The 23,259-nt window shown below is 39.1% G+C and overlaps 1 protein-coding gene across 6 annotated transcripts in view; it reads left to right on the top strand.

Moving 5' to 3' along the window:
• Positions 1–20,165, top strand: part of fgfr1a (fibroblast growth factor receptor 1a) — a 33,375-nt gene extending 13,210 nt beyond the window's left edge. For 3 of the 6 annotated variants that reach the window (XM_028033034.1, XM_028033033.1, XM_028033031.1), the window contains 14 exons: positions 639–811; positions 3,053–3,176; positions 4,719–4,909; positions 5,755–5,905; positions 11,489–11,685; positions 11,986–12,131; positions 13,516–13,637; positions 14,165–14,275; positions 15,377–15,567; positions 15,687–15,809; positions 15,900–15,970; positions 16,068–16,205; positions 17,713–17,818; positions 18,970–20,165. In XM_028033034.1, the coding sequence (XP_027888835.1) occupies positions 639–811; positions 3,053–3,176; positions 4,719–4,909; positions 5,755–5,905; positions 11,489–11,685; positions 11,986–12,131; positions 13,516–13,637; positions 14,165–14,275; positions 15,377–15,567; positions 15,687–15,809; positions 15,900–15,970; positions 16,068–16,205; positions 17,713–17,818; positions 18,970–19,146 (2,021 nt within the window). In that variant the 3' untranslated portion in view covers positions 19,147–20,165. Of the gene's footprint in view, positions 1–638; positions 812–3,052; positions 3,177–4,718; positions 4,910–5,754; positions 5,906–6,680; positions 6,826–11,488; positions 11,686–11,985; positions 12,132–13,515; positions 13,638–14,164; positions 14,276–15,376; positions 15,568–15,686; positions 15,810–15,899; positions 15,971–16,067; positions 16,206–17,712; positions 17,819–18,969 lie in introns of all 6 variants that reach the window. The other 3 variants (XM_028033036.1, XM_028033037.1, XM_028033035.1) reach the window with 3 other exon arrangements.
• The last annotated feature ends 3,094 nt before the right edge of the window (positions 20,166–23,259 follow it).

Below are 23,259 nucleotides of genomic sequence, written 5' to 3'. Positions count from 1 at the left end.
TCTCCTTCTCCTTTTCTCTCTCTTTCATATCCCAATGAAATTTAAACATCACAGTTTTATTCTACTGGCTGTTTCCCTTCAGGTTTTTGTTTTTTTTTCTTTTTGGTGGGTTGGTTTGAAGGCAGAGACGTCAGAAATCTAATGGTAAATGATCCAACATTCCTTGTCAGAATAAAGTACGATGGCGCTGAGATATCAATCAGATGTCAATAGAAAATTTTTGATGAAGAAAATTGCATTTCATCCAGTGGCAATTTGAATATGAACAGTTTGATTGTATAGAATCACATTTATTCCTGCAAGTTAAAAGGTGTGTGTATCTAAAGCATGCGGCTCTTGAAAGCTGAAAGTGCCATCACCGATGTAGACATATTGGGGAAAGTAAAACCCACAGAATACCCCACCCGTCAGAAATACCCAGTGCTTCTGGAGACTCAAACTACTACCTTCCTATTTTTTTTCATTGTAGGGTGTAAAATATCTCATCTGGAAAGAATCCCGAGTCTTAGTTACAGGCCTGTTTTTGTGTGCATTTGATTTTCCCTAATTTGAGCATTTTCTCTTTGGGATTTTTTATTTTATTTTATTTTTTATACTGTTGTGCAAATTGAAAAAATGTTTCTTTTTGTGTTAATTAGCAATGGCACCACAATGGGCTCATCCAGAGAAAATGGAGAAAAAGCTTCACGCCGTTCCAGCCAGTAAGACGGTGAAGTTTCGGTGCCAGGCCAGCGGCAACCCATCTCCCACTCTGAAATGGTACAAGAACGGGAAGGAGTTCAAAAGGGACCATCGCATCGGAGGCTTCAAGGTTAATAATTTTTCAAAATCTTCTTAAGTGCTTCCTGCAGACTCTCGAGCATTGTTCAGTTGAACTAGCGTCACCAAAAGTGAGGATGTGTCTGTAATGTCATCTCCGCATTTGATCACAACCCCCTTCCCTGGAGTAAGAAACGCTTTCCGAGAGGGAACAGCTCGTTCCTGGCAAGTTTCACCGTTGACCTGAGAAACAATGTAAGCTGAAACCCAATGCCCCAAAAAAGGAATGCTGTGGCATAGTTATACCTCCAGGTGGGCAATTCTAGCCATCCGGCTGGGTGAAGAATAGCACTGGCTGTCCTCATTCCAGGTGTCAGTGATCGTCCTCTCTGTAATTACATCCATGCAGTTGTAAATTTACCACCGCACCTTCTGTATTTATACTCTGTGATTAGAGTTTCTGCCGGTCTCTTCGTTTATAGCCTGCCTGTATTCAAATACAGCAGTAACTTTTGACACACTTAACATTGTTAGGCTTAATAAAACAATTCATGCCGGTCTCTGGATTTACTTAGCGGGTGCAGCAGGTTTGATTTGTGGTCTGTACCTCACTACTGCAAACGACATCATCATCAACACCTTTTTAAAGACATTCCTGTTACTTATTCAACATTTCAGAACAGGATTGAGCCTTTATTTGCATATATTTAGTTTTATTTAACCAGTGTTTTTTGTTGCTTTTGAGCTTGTTGTTTAGGAATAGTTGTATTAATTTTCGTGTTTCTACATAAGGAAGAAAACAACTACAAATGGAGTTGTCTTTTCCTCGTCTTCCTTGGACGTTACCGAAGGAGATATACAATTTATGACAAAAATTCTCTTTTTAAGATTAACATCATTACTCTGATGCCCACAGGCACATTTCTATGAATAAATGTCACTAGAAGAGACTTCTTTTTAAGAGAGTCATACACTGACTTTATGAAAACAGAAGTTGTTTGTTTTGTTACACATATGTAGCGCATGTTTCACTTATGAGGGTAAAATGCTCTAAACAAGTCAGTTGTCAAAACATTTTTCAGATGACAAATTCTGTTACACAAATCAAACTCTATATGTCCGCCTACAGTTATTTTTTTTATCTTTTCACATCGTTTAACATCTTCAAGCTTGTGCTAATACTGCACATGTGATGGGTAAAAAAGGAGGTTAAGATACTGCTACATAACAGGTAGGTCATTTAGCTCAGACACAAAGGAAAAAAACAAGCCACTATTTATTTTGAGCTAAAACAAACATGGGCTGATTTTATTTTTAAAACTATTTATGACCACAATCTGCTGACATCAGTGGCTGTTTTGTGTTAAGAGCATTAAAAGTGAAAACTGCTATAAAAAAAGATATTTCTAACATGATAATGGAAAAAACCCACTTTGTTGTAATATCTTTTAGGAAAGAACTACATAAAGTAGTTGTTCATGCACAGGTGTAGACTGCGTGTTCACAGTGTAAGAAGTAATCATCACCATCTCCTGTCATGGTGAGGGCTAATCCAGTCTGGGGCCTCGCTTCCCTGCTTCCCCAGAAATCTCCATTTCCAGCTGGGACATATTTAGAAGTTTCATCTTAGATTGCTCCCCCTAAACTCTTGAACGAGCTGGCCAGCGTACTGAACCACCTGGCTGCTTCACCTCCTTTTTTCTTGTTGTTGTTTTGCACTTTGGGTTATGGTGCAAAGGTCTGCATAAACAACCAAAGGACGTCTGCCATTCGTCCCACTCTCTCACTTTTATGGCATTGCTCCTATTGTTCATATCGTCTGCATGGAGACGTGCAGGAGTGATGGAATAATTTAGACCACATGTATATGAAGCCAAGCACAACACATCTGGCAGCAGGCAGCTGGACTCCTTCATCGCATTTCTTAGCTAAATGAGGGAGACTGTATGGCTCAGTCTGTGTATATGGAAGTTTGATGTCACCATTGCCTTAGAGGTTTGCTGGCTAATCACACACTACCGGTCTTGGCAGATTTATGGAAGAAAAATTATAACATGTCCTGGAAAAAGGAGCCAGACATCAGTTGGTGCTAATAAGACAGGTTGGGGCACACGCATATAAAGACGTACAAATTTCCTGTTTTTTGTGGGTTTTTTTTTTTCTTTTTTGGTTGTTTAGGACATGAATCTGAACATTTTTAAACATTTAGTACTGTCTTGAGTAAGGCATCTTTGTTATTTTAAAGTATTTTTAAATAGTAATCAGTTGAATATTTCTTTTCCCTTTCTTTCAGCTACGGGACCATGTATGGACCATCATCATGGAGTCGGTCGTACCATCTGATAAAGGAAACTATACCTGTGTGGTGGAAAACCAGTATGGCAGCATCAATCATACCTATCAGCTGGATGTAGTCGGTAATATCTTAATCTTTGATTTACCACTCCTGTTGCTCCTGTTCTATAAATCGATTAGCCTATCAAGCGTGCTCCGGACAGCACAGAGACGCAGTCGCAGTTTTGATAAACTGCAGTCGTGTTTACGTGTTGAGTGATGGATGCGGGTAGAGCAGAGAAGTGATTACTCCTTATGGGCCTGCTCTCTGACTCGCTCTTACACCACTCGCCTTATAAATCAGTCCCACTTCCTCCGTTGTTGCCGTCTCCTGGGCTCCCCTCCTCCCAAATCTCCCCTTCCAGCTTAAGTAGAAGCTTAGAGCCTGATGAGCTCTTGGATTGGTTCGGTATGGAGAAAGTACAGTCACAAGAGGTTACTAAGTACCAGAGTACGTCTCTGTCACAGAGGCCTGCACTGTTGACATCCGTCCGGTTTCTTTACTTGTGTGTTTACCTTAGTCATTTTTTTTTATTGAAGTGGAGCCACAAGAGAGCTTCATTTTACATTGGTGTCCTTAGACGCAATCTTTGCAAGCAGTCTGGGAATTTTAAATGCGTGTAATAAAAATTTTTTTTTACTGTATTCAAACTCCTTGATGTTTTTGTTTCTGTTTTGTCACATTAAAAACCTTTTATTCAGATTTTATGTGGTAACACTTATTAAAATTAACTATGTGGTATATATTTGCTGAAATTTGTTAGTACTTCTCAGAACTACTTTTAACTAAATCCACAACTTAAATTATTTCATGTTAGGTCTATATATAAATTACTCAAACTCAGTCAGATTGTGTAGGAAACATCTTTGAATATTTTCAAGTCTTGTTAGAGATTCCTCATTGACGGTAGGTCTAGACTTTGACACATAAATATTAGGTTGCACTGATTGCAGTTTTTTGCCCAATTAGAAATCTTTTCTTTTTTTTTTTGTTCGCTAAATATCAAAGTCGCTGAGTAGGCAACGATGGAGTGACTATTATTAACTGTGCATGTGCAGATGTGATCTGGTGGGCAGGTTACAGTTGAAACCAGATTTTTACATACACCAAATAAAAAGACATAAGTTGTTTTTTTTCACTGTTTGAAGTTAAATCCGACCAAACTTTTCTTGTTTTAGCTTAATTAGAATTGCCAAAATTATTTCTATTTGCTAAATGCCAGAAAACTTGGCGAGAAAATTTTTTAGAGGTGATTTTTGTAACTTTCCTCAAATTCAACAGTTTATATACATTTGAGTATCTCTTTTAATGTATGAGGTGCGTCAGATGTTGAGGATATCCTTTCACAAGTTTCTCACAATAGTTTGCTGGAGTACATATGCATGCCACACTTTTCTGTTTTTTCATTTGTAAAATGTTTTTAAAAACCAGCATTAGGTTATTTATCTACTTTACTGTATCTACTTCTGTGTGATTTTTATTTATCTCGTATTTGGTAATCAGTCAGCCGTGTGTATTTTACATAAACATTTATTTTCCTTTAAGGTTGACTGTCTGTGCCTCACTGTGCGCCAAAAGTCAAAACTTTTGACAAAGATTTCTTTGCCCCTCTGCCGTGTCGCAGAACGCTCTCCCCACAGGCCGATCCTGCAGGCCGGCTTGCCAGCCAATCGCACCGCAGTGGTGGGCACCAATGTGGAGTTCGAGTGCAAAGTGTTCAGCGACCCCCAGCCTCATATTCAGTGGCTGAAACACATCGAGGTCAATGGAAGCCGTGTTGGACCTGATGGTTTGCCCTATGTTCGTATCCTGAAGGTAGGAGCCAAGTAGGCTTTTCTTCCATAAAAATATTTTGTAGTTTTGTATGATGGATACAGGGTTCCTATGCCATTTCTGAAAGTATGAAATCGGACTATTTTTAAAGTATAGACGAGCTTGGAGAAAGAAAAAACTAATTATCAAAAAATGTTAGCATTTCCAGACTTCTTTTGCCCCCCCATTATCTAAAAGTCATCAGTTAATCCATTATTTTTTCCATCTATCTGTTGATCTATTTTTCCATCTGTTTGTAGAGCTATCCATCCATTTGCTCAAAATGTATTATTCTGCCCATTCTTTTGTCTGTCCATCCATTTGTGTCTATCAATTTTTCTAGTTGTCTGTCTGTCTTTTCCTCCAGCTACGTCCTCACGCTGTAGCGATATGGACCATGTGTTTTTTTGTGGAAGAGTCCTGTAGTAAAGTTTGTTTTTCTAAAGTGTCAAAATAGGCTTGAAGGGAATGAACTGTCTGGAAACACGGCAAAAATACAAAATCTTACTAAGAATTTTTGATTTGGTTTCTTATTCAAATATCTTAGTAACCTTGAAATGAAGTACTAAGTTATTTGAACTAGAAAGTAGACCAAAAATACTTGGAAAGATTGTGTTTTTGCAGTGAAAGTATTGAACTATGACTTTGAACAATGTGTAGGAACCCTGTGGACGATTCTTCATCAGTATTTAACAATACTGTTTAAGGGTGATCCCAGAATTGCCTATGAAATGAGTATTTGTTTGATTGGCTTGCGTCTGAAATGATTCTTGTTACGCTATCCAGCGGTCAGTATTGTTTACAGTTTTTGTTTACTTGTGCTGCACCTGACATGTTTTTGTTTCTAGCATTCGGGGGTCAATAGCTCGGACGCTCAGATGCTCACCCTCTACAATGTGACTGAGGAGGAGGGCGGAGAGTATATATGTAAAGTGTCCAATTATATAGGAGAGGCCAATCAGTCGGCATGGCTGACTGTCATCAAATATGACCCCTCAGGTAACCACCACGCAGCAGCGCAGGGACAGCACACAGGAGGCGTCTCTAGGACCACCTGGAAAAACTTAGAACCTGAGACAAGCTCAGCTGTTTCTCTCCTCCCTCCATCCGTTCTGCCCGCCCTCCCTCTCTCCTCAGTGATCCTGACTGTAAATGACGCTATGGAAAATTCCCAGCAGAACAGTTGAAAGTGTTTAGTCTCAGGTTGATGTCGGACCCACTCTCATTTCTGCCTCATGCCTGTTCGGTGCCCTCCTAATAAGGCCTCCCCTGCCTTCTTCTATTACTCCTGCTCCCTTGTCCTTCAAAGTCCTCTTTACACGGCTCACAAACTTTTTCTCTCTTTCTTTCTCCGTCTCTCCCTCTCTCGTTTTTTTCCTCCTCTAATTGTGACCCTTTGCTTATCTGCTTCCATACCTCCCAATTGTCTGTTTTGAGTCCTAAGTGCGCCCTGTTCTGCTGCGGAGTCTTCCATGCCCATCTCTTGCATGCAGAGATGAGACGAAGGTATTTTAAGTGGTGATGGTGTGGCCCAAAGCGAGGTTCAACAGTGCAGACTCAGCCTAACAACCTTTTTCCACTAACAGATACTGGAGGGCTCTTCCTGACAGAGCCCCCTGTTGGGTCTCTGGGTGTGTCACCTTTCTGGTAGATGGTCTTGTGTTGAGGAGGAGTACACTCCTCTCCTCTATTTTTTTTTTCCCTTCAGAATCCTAAACTCATGGTCCCTTCTCCCCTCTTGGGCCTTGCTGGGTCTACTTCCTTTATTTTCTAGACTGCTGGCGTTAACACCACGGACAAGGAAATGGAAGTCCTTCAACTGAGAAATGTCTCTTTTGATGACGCTGGGGAGTATACGTGCTTGGCGGGCAATTCTATCGGGTTCTCTCATAACTCAGCATGGTTGACAGTCTTGGAAGGTATCAGTGGTTCTGTCTCTCTCTTTCTTACACTCTTTTTAAAAATCATTTAAAAATGTTTCCATCTCAAGCCTGGCTGTCCTCCTCCACGTTTGCCTGAATCGAGTCTTGTCTGACGACGATTCCAGTGACAAATGTGTTTGGAAGCCGGAGCCTCCCTTTGAGCTCAGCATGACTCCAGCTCCATCTTAACTCTTAAGATGGGGCAGAGCACGAGAGGCATGCTCTGCTGTCTCTTCTGTTTGGGGGAAATCTGCAAATGCCAAACAGCCCAAGAGCTGTTGAGAAAGTAGCAATACTGTTAAAGGGTGAGATGTCACCTAGAATTACATTTAATAGTTTATAGTAGGGGTTGTTTGGTCAGATTTCACTTTGAACTCTCTTTCTTTCTGCTACTTAACGGGTGTTTGCATTGAAATTTGTATCAGGCTGATTTTCCTTGACAAGCGCTTCAAATGACATGTATTGCTGATGTCATTTCCTGCTGTGAGCACAGTGGCTGGCTTTGATAATTGGCTCGCTGCAAAGGATGCGTCTCATTCCTCAGGATGTTGGAATGGGCCCTCCTCCAATTATCAAGCTGCTTGTCAGTCAGCCTTCTCACAGGTGTAACTCATTTGTGTTGCTGGTGTTGGTTAGGGGTGTAATGGTTGCACTTCAGACAGTATATTTTGTTTGAGTTGCACATCTCAACATGTGGTCATTACACTGCAAAAGTAGCGGTAATCTGTCCTTTACAGAAGACAACACCTCTGTTAGAACTAAGATGAAAAGATTAAAGAACAGCGTTCAAGCTGTTTTTCTGTCCTTCCTGCTGTTGGCATGTGAAAGTAGTTGTAAATAAAGGTTTTTCCGATTCAAATGAAAACAACATTATTGCAGATTTAATATTTTAAACAATTTTAAGAAATTTGTATTCACAATTAGCATAGTCCACAAACCCGTCACTACCAAGATAGTATGTGTGTTTCCTTGAAAATGACCTGACCTTACCTCTTAGATAAAACAGAAAACTTCCAACATTTCCAAAATTAAACATCTTCCATTACAGATGATGAAAACTAGGACCACAACTGATTATTTTAGTAATTGATTGTTCTATTGATTAACTGAATTTAAAAAATGGCACATCCTGCAGATGTTTATTTAACCACTTGAGCCTTTTTTTTTTTTTTACAATATTACACATTGCATTAAAAGGTGCAAGTAAACAATTTCCTCTAAGAGAATGAACATTACCAAAATGCAATAACACTAATCTAGTGTATACTTGATCATTTGTAGCAAAGTATGCATCTGCAGCTTAAAAAAATCTTCCAACATCAAAATGGGAAAAGTTCAGCCTTTCTACTTTACTTAACATCTATACTAATCTGTTTATATTTTGGGTTAACAGAGTAGCTTTTTTTGTTATTTATTGTACAAAACTCAAAAATACTTCAGTTCTGGGTAGAAAATATTTACAGACAAAGGATTTTTTTCTATTTTAAATGCAAAATGTATACATCTTTTGTACTTTTTTGGGTTAATTGCTTCTCTGATTGTGTCCTTTTATACGATTAATCATTTCAGCCCCAATGAAAACTAAAGGACCATGTGGCGTCTAGTTATAGAGTGTTCATTGTTTGGAAAACATCAAATTTTTGAGTTTTCAGTAAGCGGTCAGGGCTGATCAAGCTGAAGATCGATAAGTTCTTGTCACGCTTTAACTTCTTTGTGGATCTATAGTTTTTTAATGTTAAATTGGAAATAAAGAAAGAACAATGCGTTTTTGTAGTTATGACTATTAGAATTGGGACGCTTCACAAAATTCATAGTTCAGTTTAGGGATTTGGTGTCACGTTTTTCCAAGTTTGTCATGCTAGAATATATATATATAGTATAGTGATGGATTACAATTTTCCCAGTGGACTATATGAACGCATTTATAGTAAGATGTCACTTTCTTGCCGACGCAGAAGTCTACATAAGGCAGAACCGTCATTTAATGCATCGCCATTACCCCTTTGACACTAACCCAGTGGAGGCACAAGAGCTCTGAACCTTTTTCTTCTAACCTGCTGGCCAGGAAGAAGATTTGTTTCAAACGTTCAAAGTGTTCACTGGAGAACTTCTAGAAAGCGATCTGCGTAACCCACATTTCTGCATTCCCATAGAGACATGAATGTCTCTTCAGACGTCTTCCTGTGGAGACCTGCCGTTTCCTCGTCCGCTCATTAATCTGATTTTTATTCCCATTTTATTATTCAATATATTCATTTTCTCAGTAATAACACTGTAAAGTTTAGCTATTTTGTTACTAATTTCTAATCAAGTCTGAGAATTTGTCAGTGGTCAGTTGTGTGAAAAGTTTCTTTTGCCGGTGGTTTGAATTCATTCCTTCAAGAGAAACTGAATTTGGCCTATGATTCCAGAGACGGTGAGGCCACAAGAGTGAGTTGATGCTGTTCTCATAATTTGGAATACACAGACAGTTTTGATTGCAAGAGTTTTGCAAACAGGATTCTAATAACTTTCATAGGATAGTTTTAGTTGCTGATGCATAGATATTTGCATCAGGCTGCTCCATGTGTAGTTAATGGTTTGAGATTTAATTCAACGCAAGTGATTTATTTTATTTATTGGATCAAACTTCTGTTTCCAGATGCTGCAATATGAGAAAAAAAACACACCCTGTTTTGGCCTACTTTTATTAACATAACCTACAATTCAATTGTCTTTAAAACTGACAAACTATAACCAGACGGTTAACTTACAGCAGGGCCGTTGTGAAAACCACAAGCCACACCATAGTTTAACCTTTGGTTTTTTAATTGCTTATTATCAGAGCAAAAATACTAAGTTTTTGCGATTCCTCTTGGTGTCCTTTCACAAGTGGTTTTGAATATATGACTCAGAGTTACTTTAATTACTGTATGTAAATCCTGCCTCCCAATGCTTTAGGTTTGGCTTTTACTGCGGCTACAATGTTATCCAGATCTCGACCTGGTAGCAAGCGCTTAGCTGCAAAAGCAAATCCCTAATGAACAACAACCGAAAAATAGGCCTAAGTTTTTAACCCCTTCCATTCCTAATGACTGTGACCTCAAAATAATTGCGCTTTACAACAGACTGAAATAACAATAACTGAAATGTATTATTCCACAAAATCTTATTTCATTTTTAAGAGTTTATTTAAGAGTTTCATCGGTAGAACAAAACATAAAGAAAAACTGTTTTCGCAACCGCTCCAAATTTGTGACTGCTTCTCAAACTAAATTATTACTGTTTGTTTGTTTGTTTTGTTTGATGAAAAGTGCAACCTATTACACCCTTTCTACTGGTATGAATAAATGTTGGTGCTTTTATCAAGTGGGAGGAAAAAAACAAGATCTGAATTTGATGGGTTTATTTTTTTATCTAAATACAGTTTTTCTGTAATTTATTTTTAACGTATTGTGTGATGAGCATTGAGTTACCAGAACCAACACACAACTCATTTAAGATTGAAGCATGAGAATCAATTGAATGTCATTTAATTGAAGCTGAGCACAAACCTCACAATGCTTGTTGAATTATATGTAAAATGAGACGTGGACTATAAAGTAAACATAATTGTTTATAATGTAATGAACGTGCTTAAAAGTCAGATCCTTGGAACTGTAAGCATTCATGGACAAATGGCCTCAGTAAATCAAGAAGCAACTGAACTTCATGTGTACGCTTCTGTGGAGTTCACCTGGTTACTTTGTGTGATTAAAACCAATACAAAGTGCAGTGTTAATTAGTGTTAAATTAATTAGTTAATCCAGCCCTCGCGCATGTAATTTGTTCCCAATATGCATCCAGCTTAAACATCACCATCAAAGTTAATTTATAAAACTATTTTCCAACCTTTTTTATCTTAACACTTCACATATCAGATATTTATCCTTTTTTTTTTTTTCTTTTGTTGTTGTATCAAAGGTCATTTTTGCTGTTTGTCACAAGCCATGTAAAAATATGGAGAAGTTTGCTTTGGTCAGATGAGAGCCAACTTTGGCTTGATTTGTTTTGGAAAACAAACTAAATCATCATCCTGATCTTTTTTTATTATTATTCTCCAACTACTCCTTTAGTTAATATTGACATGTTCATTTTAAACTGCAACTGAATGAAATAACCAAAAATTTAAAAATTTAAAAAACGCCATTACAACGATGGATATTGGAAATAATCGTGTCATGCTAAGGATACACATTTACCGTGTCACACTTTACAGGTCTTTATCTGTAAAACATTTTTGAGAACCTGGCATCCTTTTCCTTCCACTTCACAAATATGTTCTATTTTGTGTTGAAGTTTATTGTTTGAGAAAATGTGTGAAAAAGAGGCATGAATGTTTTTGCAAAATCAAAACAATTGCTTTTCTATTTTCTAAGCTGTCAGAACATCTGAAGAATAAGACTTCAGTTTGATTGGAAAGAGTGAAATGTGCTGAATTTCTGTCCCATACAGTTCAAAGAGTCTGACTTTTAAACATTGTACGACATTGCTGATTTATTATTATTTTTGTATATACGTGTGTAACAGCATTGGTCGTTCCTTGCTGTGAGCTCATTCTGTCCTGATTTGTACCTTTAGCTGATTCATGACAGCTTACCCTGCTTCTCCCCGCTCCTCTGTCACGCCGCTGCACATCTAGCTGTCACACCGTACCCCCCGTCCAGCAACACCTACTTGGAGGTGGTGATCTACTGTGTGGGCTTCTTTCTAATCGCCATCATGATCACCATCGTGATCATCCTCAAGATTCGGGCCTCCTCAAAGAAGAGCGACTTCAACAGTCAGCTGGCTGTCCACAAGCTGGCCAAAAGCATTCCTCTGCGCAGACAGGTAACAGAAAGTAGATAGGGGGTTTGCCATATTTATACTCCTTCATCTTTCCTTCTGGCGGTGGCTCATTCTGTCTTATAAACTCAAAGCTTTCATTCATTATGTTTAGCGAAATCACACATTTCCAAACGCATTGACTCTTTATATGCGTTATAGGTCTTACATCAGGTACGTATAGGAAGACTGCTGAGACTTTTCCATTTATTTATTTTTCTTTTTTGTTGCAGTAATTGCACCAGGGGTTAATTGCTCATATCTGTGTGTGTTCCACTTTGAGAGGAGTAATGTCCCCCTTCTTTCCCTTAGGTGTCTGTGGACTCGAGCTCCTCTATCCACTCTGGAGTGATGTTGGTTCGTCCCTCCCGCCTCTCCTCCAGTGGCACTCCGATGCTGACAGGAGTATCTGAATATGAGCTACCACAGGATCCACGCTGGGAGATCCCCAGAGACAAGTAGGTCTTCGTTCTGCTTTGAATTTGTGGTGGCTCCTGTCTGTCTGGTTGGTGCTCAGCGTAGTCGTTGACGCTACCTGCTGCACATGTTCTAACCATTGTTGAATCCGTCGTCTCGCCAACTGAGCTGGAGATTGTCGGCCGCGCTTTCATGCCCGGGGAGCTCCGACAGAAATTGTACATGTTTGAATAAGGAGATTTACTGTCTCCAGTCAGGTTAAAATAACTCTCAGCAAACAGAAGACAGAGAAAAATTTTACAGCAGTTATAGCCTCTTAAATCTTGACATATTCTCATGTTTTCTGAGATCATCTGGTCAAAGCTTGTTTAGACCAGAGGAAACAAGTCTAGCCTGATTCTGTTATCCTTTCTCCACTTTTGTATTGTCTTGGAACTTTTAGACTTTTTCTTTTAAACAGCATCTAAAACCAATTTCTAGAAATTTGCAGTTCTGGAATTGCGTCTCTCAAGGTGTCAGCATGTTGGATTAGCTCTTTATTTTTGAGACATTGCATGTTTGGAAAATTATTCCCTTCGTAACTGGAATGATTTTTGCTCTCAGTTTTTTCTTCTTTTCTTTTTTCTCTCTTAGTTTCTTACAGTTATGATATGTAGCTGTGGCAACAAGGTATTTATTTTTCAACTGGGAGCAGCTGATTAGCATCTCAAAAGCTCAAATAATACCTGAACCACAGCCCAAAATCCCAGGAGAGTCGGAAAAGAGACTTTGTTGCAGAGCAGAACTAAATAGCAGAAAGAAGGAGGAAGTTCAAACCATCTCTTCAATAGTAACAAAGATCATATCCACAACTTCATCATCTTTTTGTCCTGTTTCCTAGCCAAACAGCCAGACAGGGATTTAAAGAGTTGCGGCAAGAGCAAACAAGGTGGATTAGCAGTGCTGATGGCATCATCCAGGGGAAGTTACTGTGTAATATCATTTCTGCTGTTAACATGTCATGAGACTGAAATACAGCAACAGTATCTTCAGTCAGAAGCTTCTACAGACTCTTTGAAAGACCTACTGCTACCAGAGATAACAGATACTTTGATATGAGTTACCACAACATTTAATTTCCACTTGGGATAAATATAGTATTGTTAAATTGAATAGAATTTGTTTTCATAGGCTTTCAGTTACAAACATCTTATTTGCTTTACATTGTTCCATGTGTGGTTTGTTTTTAGCGCCTCTTTCATGTTTATTTCTTGAGGCAATTTATTTTTAAAAGTGCTTGTTAACTTTTTATTTTTGTAGCTTCTGTGAAGCACCTTGTGGTTTTTACCTGTAAAAGTGCTGTATAAACAATCTTTACTCACTTAACAGCTGAATGCTGTTGCTTCATTTGAAATTCCTTCATTTGAAAGCCTCTCCTCTTCGCAGACTTGTTCTCGGGAAGCCGCTGGGTGAAGGCTGCTTCGGTCAGGTGATGATGGGGGAAGTTCTGGGTCTGGACAAGGAGAAGCCGAACCGTGTGACCAAGGTTGCGGTGAAAATGTTGAAATGTAAGTAATTTAGCTAAAGAGTTAATCTGCTGTAAACTTTCTGAGCTCTCTGGTAGTTTTTGAGATTTACAAAAATGAGTTGGGTAATGTATATCTTGCATAAAGGGAAGTTTTTAGGGTGTAAAAAAAAAAGGGCACAAAGGGGCGATCTCTGGACTACAGGGACATAAAAAAAGAAATTGGGATGAGAAGGATCTACAACTGGATCCCTGCCATGGAGCAATTGGGAGAGCAGAATAAAGATTTATGAGAACCCTTGCCATCTCATATAAAATGGTGTTCATTAAACACCACAGAGAAGTGAAGATGGACGGAAAGTAGCATTTATTGTCTTGTGCTTTAAGTGCTTCTCCCCAAGGAGCGTTCTACAAACAACAAACAGCACTCTGTTATTAAACAGCTGCAGTGATGGTGTTTATATCTAGCAAGGTCATAACCGGGAAGCCTTTCTTTTGCCTCGTCACCAGCAGAATGAATACTAATTACTCTAACATGACTTCTTTTATATTTCATTTCACCCCGTGCAGCTGATGCTACAGAAAAAGACCTGTCAGACCTGATTTCAGAGATGGAGATGATGAAGATCATCGGGAAGCACAAGAACATCATTAATCTGCTGGGAGCCTGCACACAGGATGGTAGGAGACGAGACGAGCAGGGAGCTGATACAAACCTGACCCGCTTGGTGCACACACACACACACACACACACACACACACACACACACACACACACACACGGTTGTCCCCCAGACAAGGGTGCTGCTGTAAGCCTTTCATTGGGGAGTGTGTAGAAAAGCTTGTATAAATGATTCTGACACCAGCTTCCGAGCTCGCAGCTTGATTCAGCTATCAAGCTATGGCTGCTGTCATTTCTCTACAATTACTCGTGCTTAAAGAAAAAAGAAAAAACCCTGAACTTCAATGACCCTAAAACTGACATTGCTCACATTTCAAATTAAAAGCCTTCAGTAAATTGCAGTTTGCTAATCCATACTGACGCAATTCTATTCATGACTTTTGGCAACAGCTGCAGGTTATGTTCTACTCACATTTGGCTCCGATATATTAAAGTAATTGATTGAACATGTTTGTGCTTCCACATTCTGCAGTCAGCAGTTAGTGCTTTTTATTATTATTATTTTTTTTTCAGTTGCAGTCTTGGCTGGAGTTTTAAACTTGACTGAGAATTTTCAAGTGCTTGTTGGGCAGAATATTATCCTTTTTCAGCTGACAAAAGGCTGATTTTGTAGTCATCTTTATGTGTTTTTGAAGGTCCAGGTCTGAGTTCATCACTGTAGCCAGATTTTGGGACTAATCCATAATTTCTTGCTGGATTTATCAAAGCAGTTAGTCACATTTTTGCAAGAAAAAGTTTAACCGTGCTCTCTCAGCCAGCTAACGGCTATTGTTCAGCACAGGTGGGATGTGAGAACCATTGGATTACTCTGTACTAGAAACAGCCACCCAGAAGAACTCTGGTCCTTCTGGCACGTTTTGCTGTCTCATTAGAAGGATTTCAAACCGCAGAAACGCTATGATGACGTATTTTATCAGACTACAGTAAAAATAAAAAGTTTTAAAACCTTGTTGTTCACCGATACCAGTAACTGGCTAATTTCTATTTTTACTTTTTTGTATGTATATATATACTGTATATATATATATATATATATATATATGTATATATATATATATATATATTAAACAAATATCAACAAGCATTGTTTCTATTTCCAGGTCCATTATATGTTATAGTTGAATATGCGTCCAAGGGTAACCTTAGGGAGTACTTACGAGCACGGCGCCCTCCAGGGATGGAGTACTGTTACAATCCAGACCAGGTTCCAGTGGAGACCATGTCCATCAAAGACCTGGTGTCCTGTGCGTACCAAGTGGCTCGAGGCATGGAGTATTTGGCCTCCAAAAAGGTAGCCAGTAACAGTTTGCAGCTTACTTTAAATGGTGATGTTCTAACCGTTAAATCTTTCTACATCTAATAAATATCCTGTCATTTGAGTGTTAATAAGATCCGTTTTTATGCTTTTAGTGCATCCACAGAGATCTGGCAGCTCGCAATGTGTTGGTGACTGAGGACAATGTGATGAAAATCGCCGACTTCGGTCTCGCAAGAGATATCCACCACATTGATTACTATAAGAAGACCACCAATGTGAGTTTTGCCGAAGTTTTAATAAAAAAGAAAGTAATTATTTTAATTTCATTCTGAGACAACATAGCAAGATCTGCGCCTTTTCCGTAGGGTCGTTTACCGGTGAAGTGGATGGCTCCTGAGGCTCTGTTTGACCGGATATACACACACCAAAGTGATGTGTGAGTATCACTTCTCACTTCCCTGATTCCGCCTTGTATGAATAAAACCTCTATACAGTCAGAATAAAACACGCCTCTCTCTGGTTTTTCTCTACAGCTGGTCGTTTGGGGTTCTGCTGTGGGAGATCTTCACCCTGGGAGGCTCTCCGTACCCTGGTGTACCAGTGGAGGAGTTGTTCAAGCTGCTGAAGGAAGGTCACCGAATGGACAAGCCTTCGACATGCACTCATGAGCTGTAAGGAAGCAACGCTGCACTGTTTTGTTGGGTTTTACAGTTTAAACAGTAATGATCTTTCCTTTCCATACTCTCTGAAAGCAACACATCGGGATGACGTAACCAAACGCTGCCTGAAGGCATCCAAACCATTAAAGTTTTTCACATTTTTAACCACAATCTTCAATACACTATATTAGGATTCTGATGAACCAAGAAAAACAAGTGGTGCATAACTTAGAGATGGAAGCAAAAGTGATGCATGCTTCTTGACATATTTTAAACCAGACGTTTTCAGGTCCTTCCACAGGTTCTCAGTGGTATTGCTGTCTGGACTTTAAGCCCAGGCTAACACATCAATATGTTTTTACAAACACCACTCCATCTTAGCTCTGGCCTGCATGTTTAGGCGTGTTTTCACCTTCGTCTTAATTCATTTGCTGCTTCTAAAGAGCTTGCTTCCACAATTTCGTATTTAGCATCATTCATCTTATCGACTCTGACCCGTTTCTTCTGTCCCTGCTGATTAAAAGATGAAAAAAATAAATAATAAAATCCCCAAAGCATTGTTCTGCCACCATCATGTTTCACCATAGTGCTGGTTTGTTAAAAATTATGATTTTGCCTCCAAATGAGTCTAATTTTTAATGTAATCTGACCAGAGCACCTGTTTTTCCCACATGTTTGCTGTGCCCCCATATTGGCAGCTTTTTGATTACTGTTGTCATTGCCTGGCTTCTTAGTTATAATATTAGTAAACATGTTATACACGCCACTCTGTCTGGATGGTCTTCATAATGCAGTTTGTTCACTACAAACAAACCTTTGAGGTCCTGGATTTATGCTGAGATTAAATATCCACCATTTACCAATTTAAAGGCAATTGGTTCCAGCTGATTCTATTATAGGGCATCAGCATAAAAGGGTTAAAAAAATAAATAAATGCATGCCACTCTTTTAAGACCTATATTTGTCAAACTCCCAGCTAAAATACAGGGAAGATTTTGGTTGTAACATGACTAAAACTTAAAGTATTTACACCTTTCAAGTTCTATAAGGTATCATGTATGTAGCAGTGTTTATGCTTCAAAATGACTGGTCATTCCAAAAATATTATTATTATAATTATTAAAAGCTACCAACAGGCTAGTAAACAAGTGCCGACAGTATGACTCTTAGCTTAGTCTCACACCTTGTTCTCTGTCCAAGCAGTTGGCATTAATATTTATATTACCCATGTTGGTTTATAGCAGAAAAACATTCCAGGTGCTTGGCAACATTATAATGTTCCCACTTAATGTTTGTGTGATGGCTGATAAAATAAAAATGCTTAGCACGGTGCGAGCTCCAGCTGGAACATACCGTGCAGTTTTGTTGTTATATCATCTACCTTCGGAGACCGAATGTCTGCTTTATGAGCTCCACTCTGACCAGTTTAACATTCTTTCGACGTGAGATTTGATCTTGGAGAATGAAGCTGAGGTTGACGTTCGGGGAGCTTGATTGTTGGATCTTGTGATCTTTGCAGGTACATGATGATGAGGGACTGCTGGAATGCAGTGCCTTCTCAGAGACCCACATTCAAACAGCTGGTGGAGGATCTAGATCGAAGTCTGGCCATGACGTCCGACCAGGTGAGTCTGGACCTGCCCTGCAAGCAGCAGATTCTAGAAAACAAAATTAATCGATTTACGATTTAGTGTTGATTAAGAGTTTATTGGATTAAAATTGCTTCCAATTGATTAACAAAATTTGGTTATGTATTCTCTTAGTGTTAGTTTAACCACTAACCAGCAGAGGGCGCCGCTGGTCATCCTTAAGCAGAGGCAGTTAATACACAAACAAAGATGGTGGGGCCATACCAGAACGGGAAAGAGAAACAGCCCAGAGTCTGGTGTGTGGGATGGAAAATGCACTATGAGGTTCTGAACTGAAATATAAACACAAGCTAATTAAAGTTATCATCGTCATAGCGCTCATTCAGCCGAGCTGCATGATGGAGTAGCGTCAACTTCTCAATAAAAAAATTACTGATGTGCTACGAAGACGAGGACATGATGACTAAGGAGTCCCTTAGAGAACTTGAGGGAAATTGTTTCTTTTGCATTCCCTCGCGATAACCTGTTTTAATTCATGTGGCATTTTGAATCCTGGAAGTCTTTCTCCTACAATTGAATGTTTTTGTGAGGTTTTTCCATGTTGGAATTTTTTATTAATATCTCGTTTGTGAGGTGTCTAAAGTTTTAGATCTTTTTCTTTCGATGGATACGACGCATCACAAACTTGGGTGCAAAATGCCAGAGCAAAACAGGTCAAACATGGGCTTTCCATACCTACTCTAAACCATGAACACGGCAGAAACCTTTTGTAAGAAGGAAATAAAGTACAAAAATACATCCAAACTATTTGGACTATTTCTGAGTTACTTTCACAGGATAACATCTGACACAGTTTTTGTAGTCTGTTAGTCTGAATGGTTAATAAAGGTTTGTTTTCATGTGCAGTCCAATTTCCACCTAAAGTCGTTATATAAACACAGTTAATGGATCAGATTTTAACCAGTTTTCTGCACCAAAGAGTTAAGAATGCATAATCACGTTTTCCCTGAGGATCTCTAAAGGTGTACTTGTGTATAATGTTTAATTTACATTTGTTATCAGTGTGACTGCATACAGGTATTTACAACCAACCAAACTTTAGATCAACGCAGTTATCAGTCGATAACTTGCATCCCTAGTTGGAAGAGAAGTTGCTCAATGTTTCACCGTCTTGTTGCTCCTCCTAGGTTTACCTGGAGCTCTCCGTCCCTCTGGACCAATATTCGCCCAGCTACCCGGAGACGCGGAGCTCCACCTGCTCCTCCGGCGAGGACTCTGTTTTCTCTCACGACGCCGGAGCGGAGGAGCCCTGCCTACCCAAATTCCCTCCCCACTCCAACGGGGCAGCCATTAAGAAACGTTGACACCTCACACTCGCTCACAGACACAGACAGTTCCTCAGCTCCCTGCCTCATGGGGTTGGACTTCGCCTTCCACCCCGCATACATTCCCAGAGATGAAGCTAAAAATATTAAAAGTAATAATAATGTGACTTTAAATCCTCTGCGAGAGAGGAGCTCGGAGACTGTGTTGGACCAATGGGACTGCAGATTGCAGCTGGTGATGTCGAATGGTGATTTTTCACAGAAAACAAATGGACTCAACTTTTCTCTTCACTTTGGGCATTCCACTGTTCGGTCAGGAGAATGGGATGGACTGATCAAGAGTTGGGTTTTTTTCTGCTTTTTGTTTTTCTTTCTTTTAAAGGTCATAATTCTGCTTTTTGGACCAAATCCAGAAAAATGGCAACACCCCTCATTCACTCTCTTCTTGTAAATACAGTTAGAAAATTAAAAATATGAATATATATTTACAATATACTCTTATTTTTATTACTATAATTGATTTATTGTCTTTTTGTACAAGGATGGTACTGTTTGATCTGTTTTCTAATATAGTCAGGGGGAGGAGTGAGCTTATTTTAAATCATTTCTTAAGATTATATGACCAGTTTTTGCTTCTTCTTTTTTTTTCTTAACAATTATGATTCCCCTGAATCAAAATGGAAATCATATCAATGTAAAATAAAAATGTGTGTCATAGCTCAACCTTGCAATACAAACTGCTTGTGAAGGATCTGCAAATCTTTTTTTTTTTTTTTGTTTTTTTCTTTTTCTTGCTCGCAATTATGTTTATCCTCCATAAACAGTCGCAACTGTAAATATTCCTGGTTGGTAAAAATCCAGAGCATTCTGCCTTTGTCAACGCCATGCCCTTCCACAGCGCCTGACTTTCATGTGATGAACTGTATTACTGTAATGTAAACGCTTTAACAGCGGGTTACGTCCGCTGCCGTCGGACGAAAGGGGGGGAGTCGCGAAACACGTGTGTCACCGTCTAAAAAGGATTACATTAAATAAAATATTATTGTTTAACAAGCTGAGCTTTCAGAGTATGAACTCCACTCTGTAAACTGGCCTATAAATATCCACATTTTCTTTTATGTTTTGGATGCCAATTATGTTTATGGATGAGAATGTTTGCCACTTCAATCTCCACGGACTCTTCTTTTTTCCCTTTTTCTTTATTAATTTATTTTAACGTGAGTTGCTGGGGTCTGATTAAATATGATAATGTGCTGCTGACATCATAAGAAATGCCGTAGAGCGCAGCGACACACAACTTGGCAGTAAACATGTGATTTACGACCGCGTTCGGCGGCTTGGCAAGCGCCAGTGCTTCTCTCCCAATCCATCAGCTGCCCCAACCTTGATGCCCGTCTCTGGCTTCCTGCCATTGGCTGATGCATCACCTGGATTGCCGTCTCCATGCAACAGGCGAACATCCAACCCCCCCCTCTCACTTCTTTTTTTTTTATTTTTTTTTTTTATTAAAGCGAGCTCTTACTCTTTGGGTCATTGCACTTGCCCTTCAGTACATTTAGTATTGCTTCAAATGCTTCCTGTGGTTTTATTTTTTTAAAGGCTAAGACATTGAAGCTACTTCAATACCAACAAGCATTAAAGCTTTTGAGATGTGTAAATAAAACTAGAGTACTGTGTTACTGCTCTCTAAGATTTGGCAAAAGTAGTCATCATCAAATCTGAATGCATTTTGTTGGGATATTAAGTGATACGCCAACGCGCATAATTGTAAAGTGAAAAAGAAAAAGGTGCAAATGAACAGAATCAAGTATTTCTGTGGTGCGTCGCTACTAGATTTGCACGTCGGGAGTTTTGACTTTATCGCTTGAAGACCTTCCATGGATTTTAAATTGGATTTAGGAGTTTGGACTTTGATTAGGCCATTCTGGCACATGAACACCATTTTTAATCTAAACCATTCCTTTATAGTTCTAGAGATTTAAGGGGTTTCATCCTGCTCATCTACATGCTTTGCTTCTGTGTTTAGCGAATAGCATGCAATGGATTTTATTTAGGTTGCTGCAAGTTAAAAAAAAAAAAAAAGATCAAACGTTTCACATTTTTATTTGTAATAAAATATGAAAATAACTTATTTGACATTAAGTCTCCCAAAAATACGCCGATATTTGTAGTTGTAACATGATCAAAATTAGGGTACGATTTCTTTTGTGCATATGCATGAATTTTCATATACAGCCCCAAGATTCAAGTATAGAAATGATCTCATTATTTATAGAATAAATAACATCATCTCCTGGAGACGGGCGGTAATAAAGGGCGATCTGTGTGCTGTAGTTGAGGTGACGATGGAGAGTCCTGCTTAAGAATAGAAGACCTCGCTTTACAGCCCGCTAATGGTGCCATTAGGGGAAGGGTGTTATCATTTTTGACAGATGGCACAGGAAGAGTTTGGTTGTCTGAGTTTTCATTGTCTGTTGCTCCAGTGTGGCAGCAGTTAAATTGCTCAAGCCGAGCCGAGAGTTGGTGATTTACGGAGTCGGTCTGAGGATTGGCTCGGCGTCTAATTGAGAAGCTCCTAATGGCGGCGTCAGGGGGGGGAAACATGCTCTTTGTAAATGTGGAATCCACATTAATTTGGGAATACTGGTGTTTCGGCTATCCAAATATTAGCCAAACTCTTGCTGACATATATCAGCTCATCTTGTATCGCGGTTTTCCTTTCAGACGGTAAAACAGAAGTTTATATCGACATCGTTTTCAGGATTGCTCCTCTATTTACTTTCCCCCCCCAGATGTCTTGTGTTTATGGCTAATCAGTGCAGGAATTCAAAACACACTTAACTCAGACTCCAGTAAACATCGCTGTGCTACGACCATTTGTTTGCTGTTCTGTTGTACATATTTGCTGCATTAGAGCCGCTTCTCAGCTTCTGGCCAGTTTTACCCGCAGAAGACAACAGACCTTTTGTCTTGCCTTATTAAATATTTAGCAGGAGGTCAGATTATCACTTCTATCCGTTAGTTAGAAATGGTTTTATGCTAGGCGAGGCGAAGGGAGCCTGTTGTTTCAAGAAACCAAAAACTGTTGCAGAAACCTAATTTCTGCTTTCAAATATAGGTAAACAATGCTGCGCTAAGGTACTCTTACACTTGGACTTTTGCATATTTTACCTTACCGCCAAATGAATTTAATTGGTTGACTGACCCACACAAAGTAGTGGATAATTGTTGAGCTTAAGAAAAGGAAGACATAGATTGTCATTTTTTTTTTTACAATAAGAATATCAAAAGTGTGACTTGTTTTTGAATTCAGCTTCCTTTAGTCAATGGCTCAACCTCGATCACTCGGGAGCTGTCAGTTGAACATCAATTTTTAATTCTTGCCCAGGATTATTGATTGGGTTAGAGCTTGGACTTTGACTACACCAGGGATCCTTAACCTACGTCTCCATAACTATATTTGGGGTTTTTGACCTTTGTAAAAGTTTGATGATTTATTTTCTTGTAAAATCTCTGAAAATAGAAATATCTTATCTCTCTTTGAACTGAAAGGGATGCTGATCCCTGGACTAGACCATTCTGATGCCTGAATTGATCTAGACCTTTAAACCGTGCCTGCCTGTCTCTGTCTGGTAGATGGACGAGTCTGGGTTTGGCAGCTGCCGGGGGAACGGTACTTTTGTAATTGCTCTGTCAAGTGTAAAAGTCTGGTTCATTTGGGCTGACCTGTAGCAGCCAGGCTTTCTAGCCTACATCAAAAACAGCTCTGGAAGTAAAAACATCATGTGAGCCCTCCTAAACTCTGTGGAAAGCCTTCTCCAAGAAGATGCTGCAACAAGTGAGCTAATACTGTAAGCTTCTGAACATATTTGCAAACAACCAAATATGTTTGGTAACATAGTTATTTCTAATACTTATATTTATTCCTCGCAATTACATGCAACCGAATATTTTACAAAGCTGATATATCCTTCAGAATTTGTCGCTGACTTTCTGTCTCTCCACGTTGAAGAGAGTTTGTTTCTGTTTGTGAGCAAACTTAGAGAATCAGGAAAGGATCAGATATTTTCTCCTCCCACTGTATCCGTTTTTGTTCTAGTTCACTTCAAACTGCTTTGTTGCTAAAATGTGCTGCACATATAATCTTGATTG

This window comes from Xiphophorus couchianus, chromosome 12 (assembly GCF_001444195.1).
Source record: "Xiphophorus couchianus chromosome 12, X_couchianus-1.0, whole genome shotgun sequence".
NCBI classification, from domain to species: Eukaryota; Metazoa; Chordata; class Actinopteri; order Cyprinodontiformes; family Poeciliidae; genus Xiphophorus; species Xiphophorus couchianus.
Note: the sequence above shows the minus strand (reverse complement) of the source record. Positions and strands in the feature narration are given on the sequence as shown.